General features: G+C 42.0%; 1 protein-coding gene across 1 annotated transcript; it reads right to left on the bottom strand.

The window, feature by feature from the left end:
* Nucleotides 1-78: 78 nt before the first annotated feature.
* LOC142380541 (general transcription factor II-I repeat domain-containing protein 2B-like) lies at nt 79-14184 on the bottom strand. Its single transcript, XM_075466458.1, has 3 exons — nt 14124-14184; nt 318-1559; nt 79-227 (listed from the first exon to the last, which is right to left on the bottom strand). Exons 1-3 carry the CDS (start codon nt 14182-14184, stop codon nt 79-81), a joined length of 1452 nt encoding a protein of 483 aa, XP_075322573.1.
* Between the last annotated feature and the right edge of the window lie 4402 nt (nt 14185-18586).

Raw genomic sequence — 18586 nt, 5'->3', positions numbered from 1 at the left:
CTTATCCCTCTCGACAAAATTATTTATGCCTCATCAACATCGTCCAGACTCGTGGCCTAGACCAAACACAGTGTATGCTCACCAATCGGCATTCTGAAGACGACCAAAATCACCATCATCGTCCCCACTGCACTCGGACTCGGACTCCGACCCACTGTCACTGGCAATGGCTGGCTCGAACCTGTATGGTTGTAGCCCCAATCCCTCCTCGGTTTCTTCTTCAGGCTCTTCATTGTCATCAACAATATTCGGATCGAAATTTGCCGTGAAGAAGCTGTCCAGGTCTGCCAAACTGCTGGCTTCGCTACTAGAATTACTAGTATCAGACATGTTGATTGTTGGGGGTTGTTCCAGCAGCTTTTCATCCTCGATTGTTCTGAGATCTTCAAATCTCCTTAAAAACTCACAATGCAATGCTCCTAACATGGATGAGTACCTGTGGAGGTGATCAGCTGATGGTGTGACTTCTTTCAGGGTTTGCACGTGAGTGAGATTGTTGCTCTCCACTTGGCTTGAAAGAAACAGCATCTTTCTCATGAAAGCCTTCACCAGGGTTTGCATTTCATGAACAAAAAGGCCCCTGCCTTGCAATTTGGTGTTCAGTTCATTCATCAGTGCAGTCACATCAACAGCAAATGCAAAATCTGCCATACAGTTCTCATCTGAGAGCTCTGGGATGTCTTTGCCTTTTATCTGACAAAACTCTCGAATCTCTGTTTTCAGGTCCCAAACTCTTTTTAGCACTTTGCCCAGGCTGAGCCATCTGACAGCTGTGTGGTAGCCGATGTCACTATGCTCAGACTCATGGTCCTCCAAAAGTGCAACAAACTGTCTGTGATTCAATGCCCGTGCCCTGATGAAGTTTACTATTTTAGTAACAACATCAATAACATGGTTCATTTTTAGCAGTGACTTGCACAACACATGTTGGTGTATAATACAATGCAAAAATACCAATTTCTGATCTGTGTCGATTTCAGTCACTTTATCTTGCATACGTTTTAAAAGTCCCACATTTTTCCCTGTAAGATTTGGACAACCGTCCGTTGTGACACTTGCCAGTCTGTCCCATTTCAGTCCCAGTGTGTCCATGCACGCATTTACCTCCGTGAAGAGATCGCTCCCTGTAGTCGTCCCTTTCAGCGACTGCATTGCTGCCAGCTCCTCCGTAATCTTGAAGTCCGACGTTATCCCGCGGACAAATACGAGTAACTGGGCTGTGTCACGGACATCACAGCTTTCGTCCAAAGCCAAGGAGAAAAAGTCAAAAGTTGCCACTTCACGTTGCAGCTGAAGCTCCAGATTCCCCGATATGTCCTCGACCCTTCTCGTCACGGTTCGCCTGGAGAGCGGGACTTTCTCAAATGCTTCTTTTTGTTCAGGGCATATTAGTGTTGCAGAGTCCACCAAGCACTCTTTGATAAACTCCTCCTCCGAGAATGGCTTACTGTTTTTAGCGATTTTGTGGGATATCACAAAGCTGGTCTTGGTTGCTGCATCCCTGGATGTGTGAAGCTTGGCAAAAAAGCCTTGCTGCTTTTGCAGTTTAGCTAGCAAAGCTTCCGATGTCCGCGCCCTTTCAGCATCAGTCACGTTCTTGAATTTCTCCGCGTGTTTCGTCTCCTAATGCTGACTCAAATTGTAGTCCTTAAACACGACGATCTGCTCCCCGCAAACTAAACACACGGCTTTACCTCTGACTTCAGTAAATAAATACTTAGCAGTCCAATTTTTGTTGAAAACCCTGCATTCGGCATCTACCTTTCTTTTTTTAGCACGAGCAGACATTTCTGAGGGCTAAAGTCGTCTTGTGACTTGCTAGTGACAACGATCCAATCATGTGCATGTCTCGATATACGTTTTACATCATCATGTACGTGAATAAAAAACAACTTCAAAATAAAAATAAAATGCAGCTTCAGTCCATGCATCACGTAAAATAAGAAAATATGTTTATTTTGTAATTTCCAATTAACCTTACACGGGCCGGTCAGAGTCAACCAAAGGGCCGTATGCGGCCCGGGGGCCGTACAATGCCCAGGTCTGCACTAGACCATCAGGGACCCGAAAGCAGCGCACACGGTACAGGTTGAAACACTGTGGTAAACTCTTCCTAACTGGCAAATTAATTGGCATTGTACTGAAGTTGTGAACATTTTAGCCTTAGATGAAAGCAATTCTGCGCATCTGGAGAATGAATCCAAGCAAGCAGAAGTTTCACGCTTTAGACTTCTCTCTTATTTCAGGGAGAAATAGAAAGATTCCTGAGTAAGAGTGAGTGTGTCATAGCCCTGCAAGAAAAACAGTTGATAGATGACTAAATAAATAAAACATTCCTGACCTACACCACGACAGTGAAAACACCAAATCCTAGCCAGCAGACCACCAGGGAGCCTTTGATTTTTGTGAACTATGGATGTTGCCTCTTGTGCCTCGTTGTCCATTTAGCAGCGGGCTATGTGTAGTCAAACGGACGAGGTATGTACAGACACCCTTTTAAAGAATGATCTTAGGTGAGCAATATAATGGATCGGATCAGTGATGGAAAAGGGAAATCTGATTTGAAGGAATTGGACGAAAGCATTTAAAACTCCCAAATAGCTTTTTATGCCTGCTGAAATTGTTGGGGCATGTCACGGCAGTAGTCTTAAAGTGGAGAGCATACTACAGCCTCTCGCCAAGCAATTTACCTACGTAGCATTCTCGTTCCGTTGCGTCAGCTTCCTGAAATTTTTCAGTACCCTGTGAAACAAGAGTTGTACACAGGGTAGTTTTTCCATTTACTGGCTTGTTTTATCTTGCAATGTCATTCCCCTACCTGTGTTATCTGTGGATATAAATGCAATGTCAGGAATATAGGGTAGTTACCCTCAATGTAAAGGGCTTACACAATCCAATCAAGTGAGGCAAGGTTCTTGCAAAGATGAAGAGAGAGAAACTGCATGTAATATTCTGGCAGGAGACCCATCTCGACAGAATGAAAAGTTAAAAAAAATATGGTTTTAGAAATACATTCTACTCATGTTATAAGAAAGGGAGAAAATGAGGGGTAGCAATAATGATTCGTAATAGAGTGAATTTCCAAGTGGTTTCTGAAATCTAGGGGTTCCTTAAACAGAAAGAGGTCACACTAGTTAATGTGTATGTACCACCTGGCAAGGATAATTCCTGTATTAGAGAAATTTTTGGTTTGATTGCTTCCGAAGCCACTGGGGTTTTAATATGTGGAGGAGACTGGAATATGCAGCTACAATGTAAGCTAGACTCCTCTAACACATTAAAGAGATCTGCTCCCACACCAGAGTAACTGTGTCCTGCTGACACATGTTGACAGAGCTCGGGATGATTGATGTATCGAGGGAGCTCCACCCAACAGAAAGACGGTATACATTTTATTCAGCAAGTCATAGAGTGCACTCAAGAATTGACTATTTCTTTACATATAACTCTGACAGACACAGACTTAAAGAGTGCAGTATAGGGATTTGAGATGTCATTCACCTAGCCTGATTAACATAGACTTTCAAATCTCCTCGAGATTCTGGTCTGACCAAGACCATAACGAATACGATTCGAAATGGCCTGGTCAACCCGCCTCCCTCGGGTTGCTACTGGTTGTGGCCAGAAAAGGCTGTGCCTAAGCTTAAGCCAATCACACCACTCTTTCCTCTGACGTATGATTTAGCTACCAGCGGGGCTAACTGGTAGATTAAACTCTTACCAAAGCCAGTAGGGAGCAAGGCGAAAACGTCTTTCCTGTCAAGAAATGATTCAAGGGCTGTTCTTTGCTCGATTTTTAACGAGAATCTCCCGTCGAACACTTTCATTACAGCATCTACAGCAGTGTCAAAAGCTTGACGCTGCTCCATGTTGATATTAAATGAAGCCCTTCCGTGTACAATCCATGGGTTGAGTGGCAGTTCAACCACGTCACTACCTTGAACACGCCTCTACCCTGGGCCGTTGGCACTGCTCAAAGTTGATTGCTTCCCGACAAAGTGGATGGAGTTCCCATTTTTTCGGGAACTCAAATCCACCTGAATGAGCAGTTTGCCTGAGTAAGTGTAGCAGAGCCGAAGGTGTTGCGTCACTGCGAGGGCGGAGCCTGGGTATCATTCACCTGTTTATCTGACCCTACACATAGACAATAAAAAGAAAAACACGTCTTGGCGACATAATACAAGTATCTTAAATGATAACCAGTGTTGGGGTAGTTACTCAAAAAAGCCTCTGTGGGCTTCCTGCTGATGGAAGGACCAGCGGATGACAAAGAAACAACAACTCTGACACCAACGGAGGACAAAGTGGAACACCTGAGCTACCGCAGGTAACGTATTGTGCAAAACAGGTGAGTGCATGATTCCGTCTAACTAATGAATGAAATCTACAGAAATGAATGTGTGCTAGCTCACACATGTTGAGTACTTGTGCAGTTTTTCCTTCCTTTTCCTGCTGTGTTTTACCGAGGTGATCAGGGATGAGATGAGACTCGAGCGCAGGTCCGAAGGAGAGAGACTGTGGACCCGACATTGCCGCTATGCACCCAGGGTTTCCGTGACGACGAGGAGCTCCCAGTCGGATGAGAGAAGCTGATGTTAAAAAAAAAAGAAATAAAGGAGGACTTGGGGTAGGTCCTTTTTAGTGTCACAGAGCGTGATAAGTTAAACGGCACATTATATACTGCATTTAGATGATATTAGCTGATATTATAGAGAAAAGTAAGGAAACAAGCTGCTATTTTAAAAACAAAAGATGACAAAATTGTCACAAAGTTATGCTTAAGCTTAAATCATGACTTTCTTTCTGTCTTCCTTGTAGCACCTCACAGTGGACATGGACCATTCCCAGGAAGCTCCAGCAGCACAGCCGTCCCCTGAACACACTCCAGCACCAAATCTGCTCCCAGACACCGGACTGTTGATCGGCCCCAGCTGAAACGATGAAAAGCATCCCACACCGAGCCGTACAGATGAAGCCGTCTCCGTGTGTGAAGCTCCTCACAGACACAGAGAAGATCTGCTCACCTACACCTGCAGAAATAACACAGTCCAGACAAGACGCAGACAATTGGGACTGAAAGACAACCAGTGGGACAGTGTTGTTCTTTAAAGACATTATTTGTAAATTATGTATTTAAAAAAAATGGTTTGCATTTACATTTTACATGCTGCTTTGGTGCTGGAATCAATAAAAATGAACAGTTTTTACACTTACCCTCTCCTCTCTTAAATGAAACACCAAACAATAACTTTGCCTCAGAGAACGACCATCTTCTGATGCAACACTCTTAAAAGCAGACCCTACAAAGCTTTCTGCAGTCTGTCAGACACATAAGGAATATTTTACTAATCCGAATTCTAAATGATCAGCTATAACATTTGATTTAGTCTTTCTTCTTTGACTAATAGCCTCATTCCACAGATATGACAGAACAAACATGGCAGGCAGTTTACAGTAGATATCATCCTGTTGGTAGAATGCCTTTAAAACTCAGAAAAAGCTTTTTTTCTACTCATTTCTACTGAAGTGCATCAAATTAAATTGTATTATCCAAGAGTCTGTAATTTAACAGGTTTTTCTTCAGGTTTCCTTAACAATGACATGACATCACAGCTCTTTCAGCTGCATCATGTGGAAATATTTCAGGTTTTTTTGCCTGGCTCAGTCTAATGAATTTATCTGGAAAATGCATAGTACTGAGGAGGATGTTGTTTAAAACTCCTTAAACCAGCCATATTCATTTCTGGATATGTGTTATAAAAATAATAATAATAAAAAAAACATTTAAAAAAGAAAGTAAATAAATGTAAAAGCTCTATTATAAAATGATGAAGCTGAAAGGGAAACATGAAACTGTACAAATGGAACACAGAGATTCTCCTGTATGGATGCTGCTCCATTCATCAAGTTTCCAAAAACTGAGCTGGGATTTTCTGCAGGAATGAAAACGATCCAAACACTTGTCAGTCTTTGCTGCTCGATGCCGCTGTAGTGTTTGATGACATTAAAATGTTGTTTACTTCAACAAGCTGAAAGTCTGATAAACATGAGAGTCTCTCGCCGGGTGCTGTGGCGCGCGCCTGTAATCCAAGCTACCGGGAGGCTGAGGCTGGTGGATCGCTTGAGCTCAGGAGCTCTGAGCTGCAGTGGGCTATGACGATCGGGTGTCCGCACTAAGCTCGGTACTGATATGGTGCTCCTGGGGGAGCCTGGGACCACCAGGTCGTCTAAGGAGGGGAGAACCGGCCCAGGTCGGAAACGGAGCAGGTCAAAGCCCCCGTGCCGCTCAGTAGTGGGATCGCACCTGTGATTAGACGCTGCAGTGCAGCCTGAGTCATACAGCGGGACCCAGTCTTTTTACACTCTTTGTTCTCTCCAACAAAATACTGGGACAACACACACGCTCCAACATCACCTCTTTACACGTTACAGCAGTTTCTCTATCTTCTCTTTTCCATTGAAAAGCACAGCTGTTTCTTGGACCTGCAGCGCCCCCACCTGGAGAAGACGAGCAACGACCATCAGCCACATCACTCACCGCTGCTTCACAGATACACTCTGCTCTATCACTCATTCAATCAAGCTGCTGCTGTCACATCACACACACTTTGAGGAGACTTTTACTGGTTTGATTAATTGAATACGTCCACAGAGATTCTTTTGGGGTGACAATGAGACACACACAACATAAATATGCAAACATTTTAGACTGTCTATCGTGTGACCTTCTCTACAGTTCTTGGATGTTTGTTAGATTGTAAAATCAGCACTTGACATCTCCGAGTGTGTGCAACACTCAGACTATAAGACAGTGATGCAGATGAACTGCAAGAATTCTTACTGTTAAACAGCAGAAGTGTAAAGTGAAACATGCTGTGTGTGTTGTGCTCATGAGTATTATTTCATGTCTTCTGCTGTGACAGAGGTCGTACTAATTCTGTGAATTACAACATTCGCTTTGCTCCAATCGTGCAGTTGTGTGGCATCATCACACTTACACAGATTTTTATTTGAAAATGTCTCTGACTGTTTCTGCAGAGGTGACATGTGGTTTTATCACAAGTGCTTCTACTTCTGCTCAGTTAACATGTTAAACATGATCTTTTTAAAACAAGCTGATGTGTAATTTAAAGTGTGCGTTCTTTATCTCAACAGTTAGGTGTTAGAAATGAGCAGTTTCTCCTCTCTCAGGTAGATGTGGTATTTATCAAAATCCCTTCCTATAATTGTACATTTTAGTTAATAGAGTCAAATAATCTGAGATGGAGACAGGATTCTAAATTGTTAGTGTCGCTGGGTTTCAGGGTGAGAAATGAATTACATGTTAAAATGAAATGAGGGCTGAGTCTTTGTATTGACGAACAGAACTGGGAGTTCTATAGTTCACTTCCTGTAAAATACTAAAGAACAAACATGAAGATGGATCACTGAAGGTTTCTTTATACCTGTAATGGAAAACAAACACAGTTTTGTTGCTTCATATTTGTTTTAGCATCAATTTAACTAAAAAAAGAACTTGAATTTAGATTTTTTTCTGTATTAGATACATAAAAAGGAGAAACTGAAACATTTCCACTCAAATTCATATAAACTATAAACTGTAAGTCATCGTCTGACTCTGTCTGAATATTATTCATGTAAGAGAAGGAGTGGATCAAACACTGTAAACATATACAACAACACAATGTTAAAACATATTTTCATGAAAGACAGTTGAGGAAATCTCATCTGTTTCACTCATTGTGTAAAAGTTCTATTATAAAATGATGAAGCTCAAAGGGAAACATGAAACTGTACAAATGGAACACAGAGATTCTCCTGTATGGATGCTGCTCCATTCATCAAGTTTCCAAAAACTGAGCTGGGATTTTCTGCAGGAATGAAAACGATCCAAACACTTGTCAGTCTTTGCTGCTCGATGCCGCTGTTGTGTTTGATGACATCAAAATGTTGTTTACTTCAAAACAGGGCTGTAGTACTCGAGTCCGGACTCGAGACCGTTTTTTTATGGTCTCGGACTCACTGGTATTTGACTTGGACTTGTCTCGGTCTTGGCCACTGGTCTTGCCAAATATGGTTCTTGGTCTCGACCGAGTTCAGGCGTCTTTATTTTGTTACAATATTCAAGGGAAAAGTAACCACTTGATAACCAATCACACACCAGTTTATTTCCGCGCGCCCTACATCTGAGCCTTGCCAACGTTCTTATCCTTATCGTTCATTTATTGATTCACACACAGTGAGAAGATGTCGGCCAATTCCGCTCTAGTGAAATTTGGTTTTACTAATCACAAATAATTTCTCAGCACATCACTGAAAAAAAAAACACAGGGCAGATTGCAGATTCTGCAAATCGACTATCTCGGAGACATCTGGGACGACTTCAAACTTCGTGAGACACCTGCAGAGGCATCATTCATCTCGGTAAGTTAACTGCAGAGCTAGGCGGTGCTTAGCCTCATAGGCTAGGCTATGTGTTATGCATTAGCTAACATAGCGGAAGATAAGCCAAGGTAATGTGTTTTTGGACATAGTTATCATCACTTACTGTACGTCTGGTATTACTGGTTTCATGAGATAAAAAAATCAAACGATTGTGAAAATGGAATAAGCGATTGGTTGTTGTGAATTACATTTGTGGTTGTGTGATACTGTACTTGTGTTACAAAGGGTAGCAGCTACACGAACGCTCGAGCGTTTACGTTAACGTTCACTTTAGGGAAAGGTAAACGTAGGGTAAAATAAATGGTCGGGTAAAGTAAACTGGGTGTTGTGACACTATTTTTTCTTTTAGATCAACAAATAATAACCAAAAATGATTGACTTTTTACTGTCATGCATGCAACTCGTTCTTTTCTGTCCTGGACTTGGTCTTGACTCGGACTCGGGTCTTTTGGACTCGGTCTTGTCTTGGTCTCGACCGGTCCTGGTCTTGGACTTGTCTTGGACTCGACAAAGGTGGTCTTGACTACATCCCTGCTTCAAAAAGCTGAAAGTCTGATAAACGTGAGAGTCTCTCGCCGGGTGCTGTGGCGCGCGCCTGTAATCCAAGCTACCGGGAGGCTGAGGCTGGTGGATCGCTTGAGCTCAGGAGCTCTGAGCTGCAGTGGGCTATGCCGATCGGGTGTCTGCACTAAGCTCGGTACCGATATGGTGCTCCTGGGGGAGCCCGGGACCACCAGGTCGTCTAAGGAGGGGAGAACCGGCCCAGGTCGGAAACGGAGCAGGTCAAAGCCCCCGTGCCGCTCAGTAGTGGGATCGCACCTGTGATTAGACGCTGCAGTGCAGCCTGAGTCATACAGCGGGACCCAGTCTTTTTACACTCTTTGTTCTCTCCAACAAAATACTGGGACAACACACACGCTCCAACATCACCTCTTTACACGTTACAGCAGTTTCTCTATCTTCTCTTTTCCATTGAAAAGCACAGCTGTTTCTTGGACCTGCAGCGCCCCCACCTGGAGAAGACGAGCAACGACCATCAGCCACATCACTCACCGCTGCTTCACAGATACACTCTGCTCCATCACTAATTCAATCAAGCTGCTGCTGTCAACTCAAAGACTGTCCTTTATCTAAATAAGGTACCAACTCCCTGTCAAAAGATTACATTTGACCCCTAACCATGATCATTTCCTAACCCTCGCTAAGAAGTCTGGATTTTTAAAGTCCCAACCCTGCGTTATTGGCTAAACCTAAACAGGAAGTGACAAAGTTCCATCCTAATGTGTTGTGTTTACATGTGAACAAGACCACAAGTAAAATGGACACTACTTGTATGTGCGTCTGTAAGTGATTATGGTACAGAGAGGCCAGTTATTTCAAAGTAAAAGCTTAAGATCTGTCATATTTAGGAGCACTTTCACATGTGACTGTGTGGGTTTTTCCTTTGATCAGCTATCACAGTCTTGAAAAGCAGGTGTCCTGCCCAACAACGGGGTCAGCCCCACTTCCTCATAAGATGAGTTTTTTTTATCTTTCTTTGCTCAAAGGTGCTGTGATATTCAGGCTCAATAATTACTCTTAAACTATGATTCCGAGCTGCAGGACTTTCAGGTTAAGTTTGCAGTTCCGTGAGAGGATTCTTAGCTTTCTGGCCACAGCCCAGAGGAATTCCATGATCGCCATGGTTCCCTCCTCAGAAGCATCATCGCAGCATCATTTAAAAACAAACATAAACACCATCAGTCTACACAACTTTTTTTCTTCACATTTCACTCCACCAGTTGTGGAAGATTCTAACTTCTGCTGAGGACTTGTTGCATCCCAACATGAAGAAAACACTCTCAGAAACCCAGAAAAGTGGAACAACATACTTCCAACAGGAAAAATATCAGGTTTGAGAAATGTCAAAGTCTGCACTCTTTTCTAAAGTTTCCACTGAGAAGATTTTGAAAAAGTACATAGTCACTCATATTCAAATGACCAAAAACCTCTGAAATAAACACTTCCCACCTTCAGCTTAAAGGCAAAGTATGCTGAAGTCAGGTTTAAACTCGATTCAAAAGAAAAAACAGCATCCAAACATTAGCTCTTCTCAAATTGGACTAAGTGTAGAACAGGGTCTTTTTTTTTTATGAATCTATCTTTTTTATAGTTACACATAGAAATTGATATGAAGAGTTGAACATTAAATCATATATATTTATTTATACAGCTGATAAAACTATTCACAGGACAGAAGTCCTCAGCTTCCTGCTGGGACACATAGTCACATGTAAAGGTAATGTGTAAATTGTGGAAAAACAATCACTGTAATGTTATCTTTTTCAAATTTGGGATTAGAAAGGCATTCTTTCTTGTTTGAATTGAATTGAATCCTAAATCAAAGACTGTCTTTTATCTAAATAAGGTACCAACTCTCTGTCATAAGATTACATTTGACCCCTAACCATGATCATTTCCTAAGCCTCGCTAAGAAGTCTGGATTTTTAAAGTCCCAACCCTGCGTTATTGGCTAAACCTAAACAGGAAGTGACAAAGTTCCATCCTAATGTGTTGTGTTTACATGTGAACAAGACCACAAGTAAAATGGACACTACTTGTATGTGCGTCTGTAAGTGATTATGGTACAGAGAGGCCAGTTATTTCAAAGTAAAGGCTTAAGATCTGTCATATTTAGGAGCACTTTCACATGTGACTGTGTGGGTTTTTCCTTTGATCAGCTATCACAGTCTTGAAAAGCAGGTGTCCTGCCCAACAACGGGGTCAGCCCCACGTCCTCATAAGATGAGTTTTTTTTTTTTCTGTCTTTGCTCAGAGGTGCTGTGATATTCAGGCTCAATAATTACTCTTAAACTGTGATTCCGAGCTGCAGGACTTTCAGGTTAAGTTTGCAGTTCCCTGAGAGGATTCTTAGCTTTCTGGCCACAGCCCAGAGGAATTCCATGATCGCCATGGTTCCCTCCTCAGAAGCATCATCGCAGCATCATTTAAAAACAATCATAAACACCATCAGTCTACACAACTTTTTTTCTTCACTTTTCACTCCACCAGTTGTGGAAGATTCTAACTTCTGCTGAGGACTTGTTGCATCCCAACATGAAGAAAACACTCTCAGAAACCCAGAAAAGTGGAACAACATACTTCCAACAGGAAAAATATCAGGTTTGAGAAATGTCAAAGTCTGCACTCTTTTCTAAAGTTTCCACTGAGAAGATTTTGAAAAAGTTCATAGTCACTCATATTCAAATGACCAAAAACCTCTGAAATAAACACTTCCCACCTTCAGCTTAAAGGCAAAGTATGCTGAAGTCAGGTTTAAACTCATTTCAAAAGACAAAACAGCCTCCAAACATTAGCTCTTCTCAAATTGGACCAAGTGTAGAACAGGGTCATTTTTTTTATGAATCAATCTTTTTTATAGTTACACATAGAAATTGGTATGAAGAGTTGAACATTAAATCATATATATTTATTTATACAGCTGATAAAACTATTCACAGGACAGAAGTCTTCAGCTTCCTGCTGGGACACATAGTCACATGTAAAGGTAATGTGTAAATTGTGGAAAAGCAATCACTATAATGTTATCTTTTTCAATTTGGGATTAGAAAGGCATTCTTTCTTGTTTGAATTGAATTGAATCCTAACTCAAAGACTGTCCTTTATCCAAATAAGGTACCAACTCTCTGTCTAAAGATTACATTTGACCCCTAACCATGATCATTTCCTAACCCTCGCTAAGAAGTCTGGATTTTTAAAGTCCCAACCCTGCGTTATTGGCTAAACCTAAACAGGAAGTGACAAAGTTCCATCCTAATGTGTTGTGTTTACATGTGAACAAGACCACAAGTCAAATGGACATTTCTTGGATGTGCGTCTGTAAGTGATTATGGTACAGAAAGGCCAGTTATTTTGTTAAAATATGCTTTGTTCTTAGACATTATGAATGAAATAGTCTCTTTACTTTTCCACAATGACCTAAAGTGATCCAGGAATGGGAAGACAAAACAATTGAGAAAGCAGGTGCAGATTCACACACACACATTGTTTTGGCTGATCCAGAGAATTTGATGAAGCATGTTGAACCTACTCATGTCCAACCTATGAGGCTATAAACGCAAATGATACCCGGAAATCGAGGCTCAGTCTGACGGATTTCCTGCAGGAGCTCTGTTCCACTGAGCCCAGCGCTGATATGCTTGACGTGTGACTACCAATAAACACTTTATTTAACTTGAGATTCCTCCAGCTTGTTCTTGAGCTTCCATTGAAAGAATCGATCTAACATTTTATAATAGAACTTTTACACTTTTAGATGAGTGAAACAGATGAGATTTTCTCAACTGTCTTTCATAAAGATTTGTTTTAACATTGTGTTGTTGTATTTGTTTACAGTGTTTGATCCACTCCTTCTCTTTCATGAATAATATTCAGACAGTCAGATGATAACTTACAGTTTAGAGTTGATATGAACTATATGAGTGGAAATGAGTCAGTTTCTTCCTTTTAAGTATCTCATACAGAAAAAAAGAGTTCCTCTTTGAGTTAAATTGATGCTAAAACAAATATGAAGCAACAAAACTGTGTTTGTTTTCAATTACAGGTATAACGAAATTAATTAATTTCTCACCCTGAAACCCAGTAACACAAACAATTTAGAATCCTGTCTCCATCTCAGATTATTTGACTCTATTAACTAAAATGTACAATTATATGAAGGGATTTTGATAAATACCACATCTACCTGAGAGAGGAGAAACTGCTCATTTCTAACACCTAACTGTTGAGATAAAGAACGCACACTTTAAATTACACATCAGCTTGTTTTAAAAAGATCATGTTTAACATGTTAACTGAGCAGAAGTAGAAGCACTTGTGATAAAACCGCATGTCACCTCAGTCAGAGACATTTTCAAATAAAAATCAGTGTAAGTGTGATGTTGCCACATAACTGCACGATTGGAGCAAAGCGAATGTTGTAATTCACAGAATTAGTACGACCTCTGTCACAGCAGAAGACATGAAATAATACTCATGAGCACAGTAACACACACAGCATGTTTCACTTTACACTTCTGCTGTTTAACAGTAAGAATTCTTGCAGTTCATCTGCATCACTGTCTTATAGTCTGAGTGTTGCACACACTCGGAGATGTCAAGTGCTGATATTACAATCTAACAAACATCCAAGAACTGTAGAGAAGGTCACACGATAGACAGTCTAAAATGTTTGCATATTTATGTTGTGTGTGTCTCATTGTCACCCCAAAAGAATCTCTGTGGACGTATTCAATTAATCAAAGCAGTAAAAGTCTCCTCAAAGTGTGTGTGATGTGACAGCAGCAGCTTGATTGAATGAGTGATGGAGCAGAGTGTATCTGTGAAGCAGCGGTGAGTGATGTGGCTGATGGTCGTTGCTCGTCTTCTCCAGGTGGGGGCGCTGCAGGTCCAAGAAACAGCTGTGCTTTTCAATGGAAAAGAGAAGAGAGAGAAACTGCTGTAACGTGTAAAGAGGTGATGTTGGAGCGTGTGTGTTGTCCCAGTATTTTGTTGGAGAGAACAAAGAGTGTAAAAAGACTGGGTCCCGCTGTATGACTCAGGCTGCACTGCAGCGTCTAATCACAGGTGCGATCCCACTACTGAGCAGCACGGGGGCTTTGACCTGCTCCGTTTCCGACCTGGGCCGGTTCTCCCCTCCTTAGACGACCTGGTGGTCCCGGGCTCCCCCAGGAGAACCATATCGGTACCGAGCTTAGGACAGACATCCGATCGGCGTAGTCCACTGCAGCTCAGAGCTCCTGAGCTCAAGCGATCCACCAGCCTCAGCCTCCCGCATTGGCGTCAATTGAGCCAAAGCTAAGGTATGGCAATGTCACTATAGTCACATGACTACAGTATCAATAAATCAATAAATATACAATAATCACCACAAAAGTCTGCTACGTAGCTTATCTGTGTGCAAATGCAGTCTCACTCACATAGCCGCTAACATAACAATGGACTCGTCTCATTCTCCCTGTTAGCATTAGCATTAGCGTTAGCATTAGCATTAGCGGCGGAGGTGCTGAAGTGGACAGCCTCGTTAACAGCCTTCACTACCTGGTCCTCCTTCCTCCGCCGCTGTGGCAACATTGGACCCATCATCACTGCCCTTTTTTTTGGTGATCAATAAATCTAAAGTTTTCTGCTTTCTTTCCATATTTTACATTAATTAGCAAACAACAAATCGCGCTAATAACATCAGCTTTGACTTCCAGGCTCCGTCATCTCGTGGAAGGGAGGGGAGGCTTGGAGATACCACATTTCAAAAGGGAAGATGATACTTAGATCAATTGATTGTGTTTTTCAGAATTTCATTTGTAGTTCATTTATATGTATTAAATAATAGAATAATCAATACAAATTGACACAGAGTAATAGGGCTCGGGCACGTGACGTCACTACGTGAGTGGCGGCCATAGAGCTTGAAAGTCCCGCCTCCTTGACGTCATTCAACTTCCTCCCCTCGGGACCACGGAAGTGTAATAATTTGCAATTCAAGTCAATGACGGAGCCAAGGCGGAATAAAACTATTTTTTGCGCTTGATGGAATTGAGTCTTGCATTTCACATATGTTGTGTAGGACATTTTTTAATATTTTTTCATACCAGTAGTGTAACAGTTTAGCGGGCATAAGTGCTTCATTGTTAAGTTATTTTTCTGAGCATTTCTCGAACTACAGCATGTAGCGTTTGGCACGGAAAATAAACGTCATCACGTTTGGGCGCGCGGAGGAGTGGAAGAATGGCGCTGTCGTTGGCCAGTTTCACTCAGTTTTTCGAGGGCGAACGAAAACTTGTGAGCCGAGGAGAGAACCACTACCAGTCGGGGCACGTGGAGAGCTTCTGCTATGCTGGTGGTGATATGTCTGGCTTCGTCCATGCCAGCCAGCGAGACCGCCGGTATACAGTTGATGTGGGATCAGTGACGTAGCATATGCGACGCAATGTAGTCTTTTTACCCTAACTTTTTTTTACAACGTTTAACCAGGCACTCCTACGACAAATCGCCAATGTTTTTGCATGAACTCATCCATATTTAACCCCAGCACATCATGCGTGTACTGTAAAAAGGCATATAATGACTGGGAACAGAAGACATCATCCTGCCCATGTCAATAGATCCAGGCATGAGGTCCCATGGGGACGACGGAAGTAGGAAGAAGAAGCAAAAAAGGGGGCGGGACTTTCAAGCTCTATACTGGAGGCTCAGAGCTGTTTTGTTTACATTGTTTTCCACTGCGCGCAGACGTACTCCCGTCTGGTGTCGGAACTTTCTTCGTTGGTTTATCTATTTTACTTATTGTCTTTGCCACTATGGTCGCACGTTGCTGTGTCGTGGGGTGCAATAGCGTAAGCCGTGACAGGAATGGGGGGGGGAATCGTAAATGGTTTATCTTTTTACCGGTTTCCTGCTTGGAGGCGCACCCACGGAGACCAAGTGTCCGAGATAACAAAGCGTCGTCAACTAGCATGGATCGCTGCTGTAAGACGAACAAGCATAACTTTCCACTCAATCCCGGTGTCGATGAGAGTGTATTCTCTGTATTTTCATTCTGGTAAGTTACAGACTTTTGTGTGCTGAGGTAAAGATCCCCGCCTTCACAAGAGGACACTGTCAGTTGGAAGCAAGGGATGTCTCAATGGGTTAAAAGCGGAGGACAAATTTCATGTGTATGCATGTATACATGAAAATAAATCTGATCTTAATCTTAATTTAATGTGGAAAATACAAGGAAAATTGCCCATCTCCAAATTCACATGGAAAGGGCGATTGGAACTGTCAGAAACAATAGGCTACACCTTTTTGTCAGCAAAAGTACCTATCAACATAGTTTTGCCATGCGACGGTGAAGACAAAACATTCTTTGACAAGATTGTGTCTGTATGTTGTACTCTGACCACCATGAGCAGGAGTGTTGTGCAAAGTTGAAGTCGTCTGAAATAAATATGCTTTGAGATACAGCCAAGTGTGTGTGTTTCATTATTTATTTACAAGTAGAGTAACATGACAAAAGTGTAAAGTGTCATTAGAATTGAAACTGTTGCAAAGTATAAGCACTGACACCACATACTATATACGCAATTATGTCCGAAAGGGTGAACTTAGGCAGTAAATCTTCGTCGACACTCCATTCCTTGCTCGGTATTTCATAAGGGTCCAGTCCGTTTATAACGCCAATCTTCTGCATGTACCGATCTCTGGCTTCCTTCTGTAATGTATCCCGGTATATCCCACATCCTTTCTTCGATTTTAACATGCTTTTCTCTTACTTTTCTCTCACTGTTTGGTCCTTGATCTCCGTCTTGCCTCAGGGTTTGTTTACGAGATTGTGCCTCCAATATGGCGACCATATCCCAGAATGCAACGCGTGTGCCCGAGCCCTATTCCATAAATATATCTATATTTTTTTTAAAGAAAAACGAACATTTACATTTTCCCCTGGAGCCAAGGTGTGTAAGCTGCCATACCTTGCCATACCCAATTGACGCCCATGCCCAATAACCGTGTCACATGCTGTAGTTTCATATCCAGTACCTTCATTGACAGTGAGGATTAAAACCGATTCACATGAAGTTTGGGTGTTTCCGCATTAAATACAGCCGCGAAACAGAACAGAGAACATGAAAAAAGTCATTAAAGTTTATTTTCCATCCGCGCACCCAGCAGAGAAGAGAGCTGTTCCTCTGTCATAAATAATATTATCAACAAAAGAAACTCTCTTGCTGTTGTCCTCCTGGTGGTCATGTGACGAGCTCATCTGACGTAGCCACAGGACCGCACTCAGAAACCTGGAGCGCCATCTGTCGGCTAATCCCGATATTACTTCAGTTTAAACATTACATACTTACATATAAAAACTATAGCTGGGCAACGATTCAAATATTTAATCTAAGTAATCACATGATTTCCCTGATTAATCACGATTAATAGCATTTGTAAGCAAAATCCAAAAATGAATCCAAAAGTAGCGTATAGCTTTTAGCATTTAGTTTTATTTTAAATGTACTGCCATATGAATGAAAGAGCCATAACATTTGTTGTGCAAACACACTTTTAACATCAGCATTTTTATGTAGAAGCCTCGCTCCACAGTCTGTTTCCTTGAATGACTTGCTGCTATCAGTTGTGTGTTTTGCCTTTAAGTGATATTTTAGACTGGAACTACTACGCTGAGAAGACAATTCAACTTGGCAGAGTTTACAGATGACTTTGGTTCTGTCGACTCCGCCGTCTGGAAGAACTTTAAAATGAAAATGGCCGAGTAAAAGTTCCGTACCCTTCTCCATGTTTGGTGGATCCACCGATTACTTTCTTTTCCGGTTCTGCAGCAGACAGCAACAGACTTTTACAAAATAAAAGCCTGTGAGCAACAGACTTTTACAAAATAAAATGAAAAATAAAACAGGTGGTCCGTGGCGTAGTGGGTTGAGCAGGCGCCCCATGTACAGAGGCTATAGTTCTCGCTGCAGCTGACCCCGGTTTGAGTCCCGCATTGGATGGCCCTGTGCTGCGTGTTGTTCCCCCTCTCTCCGAACTACCCTATCCATTAAAGGCAAAAAAGCCCCCAATAATAATAATTAAAAAAAACTGTGTTAATGCACCGACATTAAAGGATAGTTCGCCTCTTTTGACATGAAGCTGTATGACATCCCATATTAGCAATATCATTTATGAACATTGACTTACCCCCCGCTGCGTCCTGTGAGCCGAGTTCCAGCCGAGTTTTGGAGTTGACGAAGGTAGTCCGGCTAGTTGGCTGGGGGCACAAAAATAAAGCATCTTGCTTCTCAAAACAATATGCGTTCAAAAGAGTAATACATTTGCATCACAAAATCGTTGTCCAGGAAAAAGTCAGACCTCACATCGCTTGGCTCTATTTTTGCCTCCCTTGATATCAATGCATCCAATGTAAAACTGTGCAGACCGAAGTGCAGACGGAGCAGTCCCCGCTTCCGAGCAGTAAACACCGTAACAGGTGCGGCTATCGCTAGGTGGCTGAGCGCATTGATATCAAGGGAGGCAAAAATAGCGCCAAGCGATGCGAGGTCTGACTTTTTCATGCAAAACGATTTTGTGATGCAAATGTATTACTCTTTTG

The sequence above is a fragment of the Odontesthes bonariensis genome, chromosome 5, assembly GCF_027942865.1.
Source record: "Odontesthes bonariensis isolate fOdoBon6 chromosome 5, fOdoBon6.hap1, whole genome shotgun sequence".
Taxonomy (NCBI): Eukaryota; Metazoa; Chordata; class Actinopteri; order Atheriniformes; family Atherinopsidae; genus Odontesthes; species Odontesthes bonariensis.
Note: the sequence above shows the minus strand (reverse complement) of the source record. Positions and strands in the feature narration are given on the sequence as shown.

What these genes read in the sequence shown, in the direction of transcription:
- LOC142380541 (XM_075466458.1), bottom strand. Translation starts at nt 14,184, where the DNA reads ATGGTTCTCCTGGGGGAGCCCGGGACCACCAGGTCGTCTAAGGAGGGG. An exon ending in GGAGGGGAGAACCGGCCCAG is followed by an intron (nt 1,560 to 14,123) that starts GTCGGAAACGGA and finishes GGACATCGGAAG; the next exon opens with CTTTGCTAGCTAAACTGCAA. An exon ending in AATCAACATGTCTGATACTA is followed by an intron (nt 228 to 317) that starts GTAATTCTAGTA and finishes ATGACAATGAAG; the next exon opens with AGCCTGAAGAAGAAACCGAG.